At 40.4% G+C, this 12,995-nt stretch overlaps 1 protein-coding gene across 1 annotated transcript in view; it reads right to left on the bottom strand.

Moving 5' to 3' along the window:
• SDK1 (sidekick cell adhesion molecule 1) overlaps positions 1-12,995 on the bottom strand; it is a 660,854-nt gene that overhangs the window by 170,873 nt on the left and 476,986 nt on the right. Inside the window, exons 9-13 of the mRNA XM_054042917.1 lie at positions 9,907-10,101; positions 8,616-8,732; positions 8,163-8,330; positions 5,425-5,527; positions 3,514-3,690 (exon numbers count right to left, since the gene is read on the bottom strand). Of these exons, the coding sequence (XP_053898892.1) occupies positions 3,514-3,690; positions 5,425-5,527; positions 8,163-8,330; positions 8,616-8,732; positions 9,907-10,101 (760 nt within the window). The remainder of the gene's footprint in view (positions 1-3,513; positions 3,691-5,424; positions 5,528-8,162; positions 8,331-8,615; positions 8,733-9,906; positions 10,102-12,995) is intronic.

Below are 12,995 nucleotides of genomic sequence, written 5' to 3'. Positions count from 1 at the left end.
TCCTCAAATGAATGGTGGGGGAGGAGGGTATGGTGCAGCAGGTCATGTCAGATATAGATATTACTAACATAGAATACTTTAAATGTATCAAGAACCTTTAGGATACTTTTGAGTTGGAATCAGCAAACCTTAATGTTTGGAGAAATACAGCCTGATCTCCCTGAGTTTATTCAGCTATGGGAAAATGGGACGTTTCCTTTGTGTATATCTTCTTATTGGGCAGGACTATAAAGATAAGATGAATGAAGCTGGCATGCTCTATTACTCGCAATTACTTTCAGGATTAGACATTATGAGTTTGGATGCAACAGAAATAGAAGTCCAGCATGCAAATGAATGAATGGAGAATACACTACATAGCAATTCCTTTCTGTGCCCCAGTACCACCAGCACAGGACTGATGAGTGATCTGTGATCTCTGGCTGAACTTTAGCAAGGTTTTTCTAGGACCTCCCTTTTCACACCTTTTTTGCTTCTGAGATATCTGCATCAGGGAAGACACTCTGTACTGTTTGCACCAATTAGTGTTATCTATTATTTGTATCACAGTAGGGGACCAATTATGTTAGGCACCACATATACATATAGTTCCTGTCTAGAAGAGCTTATATTCTAAATAGACAAGACCGACAAAGGGCTGGAGAAGGAAGCTTTTTTATTCCTTGTGATGATTCAGGGAATCTGTCTATGTGCAGCTTATGAATTGTGGTTGATATTGGGGATTTTCTGTATATCTGTACCAGACTTCAAAATCCACTCTGAATGCGGAACTTGGTTGTCTTGTCTGCTATCTTTTGTCTCCATATTGAGCTAAAATCCAAAATTTGCAAAAGGAGAAATTCATGCACCTGGCACAAGGCTAATAACAGAAGGACATTTAACTTTGACAATCATCCATTCAAATGGCAAATCGTTGGACAAAGAGTTGGCTGCTACTCAGGGCACACCAGTTTTCTGGTCTGAATTCCAGGGGAGAGGTTACTAAGCAACGGATCACCTGATGAGGTACTCTGATCATCTGATAAGGCTGAGCAGAGGGTCATCTGACAAAGGGGATGGGAGGTTATAAAAGGCAGGATCTCTCACTAGCCATTTTGGAAGTGAGGAGAAGGAAACATTATGACAGGCGAGAGAGAGACACACTTCATCATTAGGAGGAGAAGACATGTGCAGAAAATAGGTCTCTATTTTTTGTGGATTTGTGCTACTTAGCCAAATAATATTAATGCAAGTTGTCAAAAAACAGCATTCCTTTGTGTTCTTGCAGTACTTTATCTCAGTGAGATCAAAATATTACAATTCAAAAGTATAACTGAGTAACTTGTCAGTTACTGGAGTTCTCTAAACAGACTGGGTCTGATCCATTCCCTGGATTCTTGTGGCAGAAGCCGAGGTATAGGCTATCAGCAGAATATCCTCAAGGAGTGAGGACAGAGTGCCAACGGGCTCTACTCTGCAGGGGGACCCAAAACTAGCCAGCAGAGTAGGAAGTGGGCAGGGTTGCAGGGAGGGACAGGCCCAGGACACTTGAGAGATGTGCCCCTTTCAAGTAACTTCCACTGGCAGGAGTTCTATAGGGTGTAACACTGTTCCCTATTGATAAACCCCCCAGAGGTGAGCAGTGACATTAACACCACCTACCGTCCTCTGGGGATGAATGCATCTGATGGTGCAGCTGCTCCAGAACACAATATAAAAGGCTGCCTTTTGCTGAGCAGACTTGAGAACTATTCAGATTACTTAAGACACAGGAATGTGACACGTGTCAACATAGCTTTGTAGCTCGGCTTCAAAGCCTTGGTTATAAAGATGTGGCAGCTTTCCTCCCTCACACCTGTACACCTTTCAAAAAAATACCATACACATTGCCAAAGCCCACAAAGGCTCCAGAGAAATCTGGATAAATGGAAAGTGAAGATGGTTGAGTGGAAGGAATATTTCAAATGGTCCTCAAAAATTCCCACTCTTGGAGACTACCCAGCAGTAGAAATGCACTCCAGGAGGAGAGCGGAAGAATGCTTATTTAACAAGAGAAAGTTGACAGCTCTCTCAAAATGGGCATCTGATCTAGCCATGGAACTGTGCCTAATGCTTTATAAAACTGAGTTCCGTGTAGCAAATCTCAGAGGGGAGCACATTACACTGCCAGGCGGTAAAAGGAACTATAAGAATCTTCTCTAAGAGACGATCAGGAGTGACCAGCAGAAACAGATGCTATTTTAGTTACACTAAAGTGCAGTTTAACTCAGAAAAATGACTATATAAAAACATTACCTTCATACTCAACAGATATGCTCCATACATACATCAGTGTCATAGCTTATGACTTGCATGATACCAATACAATTCTATTGCATTTTACTCCTGTTAGACAGAGTCAACACAGCTAAGGGTGAATGAAGGACGTTCTGTTATGGCTCACACATCATCATCAGAATTGTTAATTAAATACCAATGTCAGGACCAAATTCTGTCCTAAATTAAGATAATGGGCTAAATTCTGCTCTCTGCACTACACTGACTTCAGTGAAGTTACTCTGGATTTAGATCAGTGTGAGTGAAAGCAAAATTTGGTCCACTGGTAAAACTGAAGGCAGAATTTGGCCTGCAGAATATTTATCTATTATTGCTGATGATGCACAAGGCAGAAAACAGTTTGATTTTCAGACCATAGCCTGAATATGCTGGGTTGGCAGACAGAAAAAGACATCTTACTTGTAAACTGATCATATTTGATCTAAAGGGATAGAGACAGAAGATACAGAATCCCACAATGCCTTAAAAAAAAAAACAGTCCTTTTCCAGAATACTGCACTTTAAAGGTCTTTAAAAACTATCATTAAGAGCAGAGACATGCCAATGGTTGAGGAAACTTTATTTAGAAATGCAAAGCAAGCAGGAGAATAAAAAAATGCCTCAGAGACCAACAGTTCTGAGATCTGTTGAGTTTTGAGGAAAGCAAAACAACTGGGAGATGCATTTTTATAACCTTGAGTCCCTGGAGCCGAGTTATTATTATTGCTATTTCTCAAAACATCTACAATATGCACACGTTTATACATGGTGGCTCACAGTGTCTCAGGAGGGCTAACTGGCTTCTGCCATTTGGAAGTCCATTCACTGCGGCATACAAACACAAAAAGGGACAGGGATAGCTCAGTGGTTTGAGCATTGGCCTGTTAAACCCAGGGTTGAAAGTTCAATCCTTGAGGGGGCCACTTAGGGATCTGGGGCAAAACCAGTACTTGGTCCTGCTAGTGAAGGCAGCAGACTAGACTGGACTGGACTCAATGACCTTTCAGGGTCCCTTCCAGCTCTATAAGATAGATAAATAAATATATGGAGATATACCTATTTAAAACTGAGGAGCTCTTAAGGCAGAGTCATTAGCAAGAAGAACTGGTTTAACTTTTTTCTTTAAAAAGTAATAGAAAGAAACAGTACAAAAATGCTCAAGAGAATTAAAAACCAAATATAATGTGCCATCAAAAGCCAGACAGCTGCAATACTTACATCACTTCTAGTCGAGCCTTTCTCGAATCATTTCCTCCAAAAGAAATAACCTCACAGGTGTAGTCGCCGATGTCACCTGACCAGGTCTGGCTAATAAGGAGGGTACCACCTTTCTCTACTGTAACTCTGGAACTGCTAGATGGGTTTATTGCAATGCTGTCCTTCTTCCAAACATACCTGGATGTCACAATGTTTCAAAATGTTAACAAGTACAACTAAGAAAGCTCAGAAAGATTTGTACAACAAGGTGATATCAGCTGTTAAAATTCTACAGTCAAAATGGCACTAAACTGATAAACCACTACAAATATTTTCAGGACATTTAAACTTTTCTGACCTCGATCTTAGACTAGTGACTAGAAAGAAAATTTGATACACACAAACAATGTATAGATGATGGAATATATCTATATTCCATATAGATATATGGAATGAGTACATTACTCATGAGTGGCAAAATTATGAGTGAATTTTGTAGGCCATCTTTAACAGGTGCGGGTAAAGCCTTTATGAAGTACTGTACTGCAAGTAATACACATTCTTAGGTAAAAGCAGTGTGATTGAATCTTCATCTGGCTCATCTCATTATCTCTGTGATATCAAACTCTAGCCCATTCCATACAAAAATACTCAGTAACATAAATATTTGCAAAAAGTGAACACAAAAGCGGTGCAAGGAAGTTATGGCCCAAGTGAACTCATTTTTTCAATGTAAGCAAATACTGCAAAAATGTTCCACAAGTATTTACCCAACTCTGATTTTTATACTATATGTGTTTATGGGCCAGATCCTTGGGTGTGGCCAAAATGCACAAAGTGACAGTCAGGAGGTGGTATATGTGCAAAAGTTAATTAAAGCTCTCCTTTGCACTCTCCTGATGCAGCTGATATTTGGGGTGCAGACCATTCACCCTATTGTTCTAACCAAAAGGGGCCAAAAATGCAGCCCAGTATCAGTGTAAAATAGAACCACCTTGACTTCCCCTTTTCTCCAGCCACACCCCCATACTCTTATGACAGCAGAAGGGAAGGAATGTGGCATAAGAGCTGCTCTGTTTGGTGTATGGATTTCAGGCTCTCACGTACACAGACTGATCCTCCCTGAGCTAGTTACGCCAGGTATATTGCCAGATTACACCAGTAACACAATGCAAAGTGGCTGCCATGCCAGAGGATCGAGCCTTGTGTGTGTAGATTTAGATACATGTATACAGCTACACAACATGTGTATACACAGCCCTACAATCCAGTATGGTCTAAAAATGTTTACATAATTTTATAGGTTCTCTGCACTGTCATTTTCTAATGTTTTGAAAACAATCCTCAAAGCCACAAATAACTTTTTTTCATTCATGTGTGGTGCCTTTAAATTGTGCATATTTCAATGCTGTCATTTTGTTAAAAGTGGTGAGCTACCTCTGAATTCTGTGTGCAGATCTACTAGTTTAGAGGCAAGTTCTGCTCTCCATTACACAGGGTTCAATTAAATGAGAATTTATCCCTTAGTTATTAAAGTGTTTCAGAGAGTGCGGACAGCCCCCCTCCTAGAGTTTCAGCACTCCCAACGTAAACACTTCTGAAGTCCTATTTGATCCCTTTGGGCTTTACTCTCATTAAGTAGCAGCTTCTGACAAGTTGGTTTTATTGATAGTGTATTAACCTTGACAGTAAAATCATGGAAGGCTGTATTGAAGTCATGAAGTGGAACATAGCTCATTGCAAATAATACATAAGACTGAAGTAGAAAATGGAATTTATGTGATTAATGATGCAGTCTACAATCTTATGATGAGGTAATCAAGGGTCTGATGCTGAAATCTGGGATCCTGAAACTTCTCACCTAATGACACTCTGATAGTTTGTAAAATTAAGTTCAGATAAGCCACACAAACAATAATGGATACCACCAACCTGATTGAAATTCTAGGGTCATGAGTCGCTTCACATTGTAGAGTGGCTGTGGTTCCCTTAATAACAGTGCTGTCTTCAGGAGGGTGAACAATAAAAGTGCGATCTGAAAAGAACAGAAGTCAGTGTTCAGGTAAAATTGCAGACTTTTATCTGGTCTCTCTCAAAGGGCAATGAACGAGTTATTTGTCACTCTGGGCAAGAAGCTCTCTTTCACTCTGGCAATGGGAGTGTGAGCGTGAAGCTCCCTGACTGGCATATGGAAGGTTGCCCAGTAGTTAAATCTAACAGGCAGGACACTCTTACCACTATTTTATGTGGATCCCGCCGCACCCCCTGGTCTAATTTAACTATGTAAAGCTGAGGTCCTAAGTATGTGATAAAGAGACTTTAGAGAAGCAGCAGAGGACACCAGCATGTGCAGCTTTTAGTTAGTTAATCTGCGGGCAGTGCTTTGAATATGAAAAGCGCTAGAGGAGTACTAAATGTTATTTGTTGTCTTTGCTGCAACCAGTTACTGGCAACCCCAAAGTCATAAAGTTCCAAGAACATCTATGGTGCCTATAAGTCAACAATAATATATTGTTATTCAGGAGCCCAGGCATGCTATTTGGAGTCAAAAACTGTGCAAGGGAAGAAGATACTCTGAAAATTATTCAGAAACAGGAAAATGTAAATGGCACCTTATCCCATCAAACCTATGCAATGAGGGTGGAAGAGGAGCAGTTTCAAGGAGAGTGAATGTTCCTCATAAGAAAGAGGTGTTTTCCCAAATGTTGCAAAACTATCTTCATTCAAACACCGCTGGAGACATAGAACACAATAATTGCTTGTAACTATAGCAACTAGATCAAATGTGAAAGATCTCTATTATGCTCAGCAAAGAGGTGGTGGCAGCTCATATCATCAGCTAAAACAGGCAGACAGACAGTAAAGTGTGGAAGATGGGTGGATAAAAGGAATGCAGTCCCAAATTACCGTAGATATGATAACCCATAACAAATGAGAAATCACAGGTGTACAAGAGATGACCAACTGAATCAGATCTGTACAAGTAGAGATATCATACTCTTAGAGACAATGTGGGTGAGGTAATATCTTATACTGGACCAACTTCCGTTGGTGAGAGAGACAAGCTTTTCAGCTTACACAAAAAAGAAAAGCTCTATGTATGCTCTATTGTCTCTCTCACCAACATACCTCATCCACCTTGTCTCTCTAATAGTCTAGGACCAAACAACAACATTACAATAATTATGCACTATGTCTAATATTACTAATACCATGTACTATGTCAGTATTATTTCTACTGTACCTGTGTAAGCTGGTTAGTTCTGTAATGGAGTTCTCACTGCTGTACATGTAGTGTGTGGTTATATTCAATCATAAAAGTTTAGCAAGAGAGAAAAAATGAACAGGGACCCTATCTATTACAGGTATTTGATCCATTGAGAAATGAATTATAATGGAGACCCCCTGCTGTGCTCCATTAAATATATCTGAATATAAAGCAGTACACATTCTTCTAATACTTAAACCATATGCATAGCCAGTAATATCAATATGCCATCCATATATGACAAGTGTGTCTTACATTACATTTATTGCCAGTATATTCCACAGATACCCTCAAGATCATAAGGTGGAATGTTTACATTCTTTTGGGGATGAATAGATGTAAAATGTGCACCATCCGCCCCAAGGATAATCAGTCCCTAAGCTGCACTTCAAAGAGAGGGAAGGAGAGGAGAGCAATATACTTTTTATAAAAAGGATTTTTATTCTCAACTCAGGATTTTTTTTTCCTGCTGTTAATGGCAACATGTTAAACCTTCCCTTTTTTAACTTGTAGCTTGGATTTCCCACACTGGGAATGTATCTCACCTTCCATACACCAGGAGTAACTCAGATGAAGTCAATGGGTCAGACTCTGTAGACCAGCTAAGAGGATACTCAGTACAAATCCAGGTAGTGGTGGAGGGCAAGCCAAACCTGAGTCTGATCGGTACCAGGCTGATCCCTAAATCAATTTAGAGCAGCTGAAGCCTGATGTATTTTGCATTGGCTGTCAACAACTGTCAGAGGTAACTACGTAAGCAAGGGATCACGTATGACCTTATGGCCACACACCCCGTGGCAGCAGTCAGGGAGCTGGTGGCACAGAAGCTATGAGGGTTGTTCTATACAGGGCAGGCTCTAGGCACCAGCGTTCCAAGCATGTGCTTGGGGCGGCACTTCTTAAGGGGCGGCATTCCGGCCCTTTGGGGCGGCTCTTTTCAAGGGGCGGCACTCTGTTTTTTGGGGTTTTTTTGCTTGGAAAAACCTGGAACCTGCCCTGGTTCTATACCATTGGAAGGTTCCTTTAGGTAGGGGGAATCCTTAAGTGGCCAGCTCTGCCAGCTTTAGGGCTGCTTTTCCCTGCCAGAGAATCAGCGCCAATGAAATTACACCAGTGTAAAACCTGTGTAAGTAAGATCATAGTCACTCTAATTTTTTATTAAATTAGTTTCTTTCGCAAAAACATCTTGAATAGCTATCCAAATATACAACATTTATATTCATCCTTTCACAAAAATGGATAATTTGATAGATTTATTTAAATAGACACATTATTCCTATTAATTTATACAAGTTTTTCTATTAAATGGAGCTGTATAATAGTTTGACAATTTCCTGAGAGCACACCAAAAACTGATTAATCCTTGATTAATGTTAGATTTAAAACAAAGCATTATCCTTACTCCAGACAGTCAGGATAGCAAAAGCATTCAGGGCTCCTTCAGAGTTGACTGCATAGCAGGTATAATTGCCAGCATCCTGGAGGAAGACGGGAGTAATCTGGAGCCCACCAGATTCAAGAAGAATGAACCTGGGAATCTGAACAGAGCCACTGGCTAAGATCTGGTTCCCTGAAACATAGGAGGAGGAAATGGCATGACTCTTGTTATTTGCAATGCATGAATTAAGCGATGAAATTCCAAAAGATTAAGTAACAAAACCACACAAGGTGCTCACACACTCACTCACTCAGTCGCGTGCACGAACACACACACACACACACACAGCCATCCTCTTCTTGCACAGAACAAACTAGAGAAAATAGAGACGTACATGCTGAATGGACTCTCCCAAAGTATTCAAGGGGAGAACAGAGCAGGAATTCACTATGGTTTCACAACAGAATAAGTGTTTACCTCTTTTCCATGTGATGGCAGGTTTTGGAGCCCCAGTAACCTCACAGCTTAATACTGCAGTCATCCCTTCTGTAACAGTAATGTCCATTGGAGGTCGGGTAAATGTTGGTGTAATATCTGGAATCAAAAAAGTAAAAAAATTCATGGGATCACCTATCAAAACAATCCCTTAAATACCATCCTGGAGTGGTTTACTTCCACTTTTATAGAGCGGATCATGGAGAAGGACATGACACTAATAAATAAAAACCTTTCAGCAGTGACTGTAACCTTTCATTATTCATCTCCTAGGAATGATCTAACACACTTTATTACCTAAACGGAAAATAAAATCTATCAGTGCTTGTATAAGTACAAGCAAGAGATCTTAATGATAAAAGTGGAAAGGTGTAAAATTAGTGTTTTGGGGAATACAGAAATCTAGATAAACAAAACTATTTGCTTTCATCTTCATAATACAGAGTTCTTTAAGATGAAAAGCAACTTGAGAATGACATTAACTTTGAAAGTTAAATGTCAGCCAAAAATAGTTAGAATCTGATTCTCATTCAATACATTGTCTACGTTTTTTCTTTCTTATTTTCCCCCAGTTGCACTCTATTACTTTTTTTTACTGCCACTTCCCAAATAGATATCGAACTGTTGCAGATCTGTTTTCTAAAGCCCAAAGAATTCTGGTCAGTACTTGTATATTGTCCTTGAGCTTAAAAAAATCATTACATTGGCAACCATGGAATTTTTCCAACAAATAAGACGGCAGAGTGATTCAATAACTACAACATTTAACTTGGTTTTTACTGTTGAAAAATATGTTTAACTTGGAACTTCTGACTTTATGTGTGTTTATTCCCCCCAAGAAAAATCTACCTAAAGTGTCATCCTACACAATCATAAAACAGTAGCATGAATTATATAAAGCAATAGAAAAGGAAAACTCAACTATAGAACTAAAAGGAAGAGAGCGAGCCCAATTTTTTCCCCAAAATTTTCTTTTTTTTTTTAAATGTAGCAATAACGGCCTGATCCAAAGGCCGTTGACATTAATGACAGTCTTTCCATAGACTTCAACGTGCTTTGGATCAAGCCTCAAGTGAATGCATTAGCTCTAGAACACTTACAAGGTTATGGAAGTGCAGGTGTTGCCTCTATAGATTTAATTCAATCAATCTGAATCAATCCACTGCACCCACAAAGCTGTCCAGAAGACTATACAAATGATTGTGGCCCTTCAATCAATTAGCTGAAATGGGAACATTGCTCTCATTAATCATTACCATAGTTCCGTACTCACTGGTTACATCCAGGTAGGTGTGGGTCTGTATTTCTCCAGCTTTATTACTGGCAAAACACTGAAAGATTCCGGAATCATCAGGATGCAATCCCTGGATCTGCAGCCCCCCGTTCGTTAGCACTTTGTAACGAGGATTCTGTAGCTCGTTGATAGGAACAGAGTCCTTATACCAGGCTAGAGTGGGAACGGGAACTCCTACATATCAAACAAAGCCAATTCACTATTATTCTTTGCCGACCACCGAATACTCTGTACAATCAAAGTACACAGCAATGTTATAGTCAAATATCTGAGCACAAATTTGAGCCCTACGTAGCCTAACTTGCCCCACCCAAAATCTATATAAATATATAGATATTTGTACAAAAGCACTGTTTGATCAATGGTGAATACAGATCATGTTATCAACGACAATAAGATACTGTAGAAAGCGTGATGACAACAACAGCAAATAATGATAGTGTGTGGAGATAACCCTATCATGTTTTCTTCCTCATAATCATACTTCATACCACACTTTGGGAAAAACGTTTTAAAACAAAATTTTAGATTAAAACCAAAGTCCTGTAAATGTGAACCATAGCAACACTGTGACATAGAAATTCCTATAGTGTAGTTTCATCCTGAATAAAAATCTTATATCCCGCTACAGTCAAGTTGTCAAAATTAAAAGAAAATGGCAAATTACACATTAGCAATGAAATGCTGAAGTGACTGTAATAGGTATTTTAATTCTTAATTTAACAATCCTTTTCATGATAACTGGCAGTGTATCTTTAAGCGATAATGTACAAGCAGCATATTGTATTCAGTAAACTTGTTTTAAAATTTGTATTTTGATTCATTTTCTACTTCACCTGTGGTTGAAACATTTGTGCATTAATGCAAACTAAAATGTAAACAGAAATCCTACCTTAAAAATAACATCTCATACTTTGTATTACTCTATTCTTGCATGCACATATATAGAAATACTGGCACAGGTTTTCACTTACGCTGTAGCCACTTCACACCAGTCTGCTGCACAAAAGGGACTGTAAATTCAGCAGTTCAGGCCAGTGGAGAATTTTCCCTTCCTAGTGGAGTTATTCAGTGGTGTAGGGTAGCCATAGAAGCTCCTATGCCACCCATCATGATCCCTGCATTGTCCTCCCACTCCAGCAGTCCCTGGCTCTTCATGAACAGCCCCCAAGGGCCTAAAGTAAAGCAGCCATAAAGTTGCTTTAATTTATGATGGAACTGGATGACCCCAAGATTGGGAGGGCATAAATGCTTAAACGACATTGACCCACCCCTAGTCTCCACCACAAGCTGTGTTGAGCTTACAGGCACAGCTGGAACTCAGCCCAGGATCTGAACCACTGACTGATTGTAAGGTAAGAGTCACTGTCTCCTGGTGTGGTCTTTCGATGGATCTCTGCATCTCCTGACTGGCCCTCCTTAGTTTGTTCTCAGTCAGGTCAGTTCCTGGACTCTCACCGCCAATTAAGTCTATCAGTCCTTCAATTTTAGGCCCTGCAATTGCCTGCCTGTTTTCTTAAAGGTGGCATTGTCACCTCTTTGCCACCCCCCAGACCTTTCTGCCTCCGCTTCCAGCTCTTCACTCTCCTCTTTATAGCAGGCCTTGTTTTCTCTATTGGTAGCAGCTATGGGTGCCTGCCTCCATGACTGGCAGCTCTGGCAGCTGCAAGAGGGTATGATTAGGCTGTTTGCTTGTGAACAGGAGAGACTCTCCTCCCCACAACTCCCCCATCTATACTCGGTATGGGGTTTGTAGACCCCATTACAGTCTGTGTCGGTCATCCATCCGTCTACCTTATATATCTCTAATGCACCCATCACAATAATATCTAGGCAACTGAAGTAGTCAATGGGAACTGAAGTTGCCTGATTTTCAGAGGTGCCGAGCAATCTCTGTGTCTCACATTTGTAAAGTGGGGATAGTAGTTACCTACATTACTGGGCAGCAGTGAGGTTTAATTCCTTAATGAGTGAAATTCACTCTAGTGAAGGCCCTTTGCCTCATTTAAGCCCATAGGATGCCTAGAGCCTTGGGCAGGCAGTGAATTTCACCCTAATGTTAGCAGACTGAAATCCTCAGATGGGAGGCACTATAGAAGAGCACAATATTACCATTATTTTGAAAATCCCAAAGTTACTAATATGACATAACATATCAATTTGTGTCTCCTTTCAATTTTACTCATCCTCTGGGTGTGGACAAAATTATATTTACCCAAATAAAAATGTACAAAAAAAATAAGAAGTAGCAGAAAAAGAATATTTGATTCATCCTAATGTTATTTATACAAACATGCATCCGTTGCCAAAATCACCTCTGAAGCCGATAATCATCTCAGAAAGAAATCCACTGTACACAGTGTGTGGTGTTTGATATGAATAGATGCAGTGTACCACCATGCAACAGGCACAATTTCCATTTCATACAACAGCCCATATACAAAATTAGTATAAACTCTAATGTTCAGAATTCTCAGTGCGAGAGTGTTATTCATCTTTTGAAAATCCCCTGGGCAAATACAAGTTATCACTGAGGCCTGGTCTACACTAGGCGTTTATGTCGAAGTTAGCGCCGTTACATCGAATTAACCCTGCACCCGTCCACACCGCAAAGGTATTTAGTTCGACATAGAGGTCTCTTTAATTCGACTTCTGTACTCCTCCCCGACGAGGGGAGTAGCGCTAAATTCGACATGGCCATGTCGAATTACGCTAGGTGTGGATGGAAATCGACGCTAATAGCTCCGGGAGCTATCCCACAGTGCACCACTCTGTTGACGCTCTGGACAGCAGTACGAGCTCGGATGCTCTGAACTGCCACACAGGAAAAGCCCCGGGAAAATTTGAATTTGAATTCCTTTTCCTGTCTGGCCAGTTTGAATCTCATTTCCTGTCTGGACATCGTGGCGAGCTCAGCAGCACTGGCAACGATGCAGAGCTCTCCAGCAGTGATGGCCGTGCAATCTCAGAATAGAAAGAGGGCCCCAGCATGGACTGATCGGGAAGTCTTGGATCTCATCGCTGTGTGGGGCGATGAGTCCGTGCTTTCCGAGCTGCGATCCAAAAGA

Source organism: Malaclemys terrapin, chromosome 10 (assembly GCF_027887155.1).
Source record: "Malaclemys terrapin pileata isolate rMalTer1 chromosome 10, rMalTer1.hap1, whole genome shotgun sequence".
NCBI lineage: Eukaryota > Metazoa > Chordata > Testudines > Emydidae > Malaclemys > Malaclemys terrapin.
This window is presented reverse-complemented; position numbering and strand designations above follow the sequence as displayed.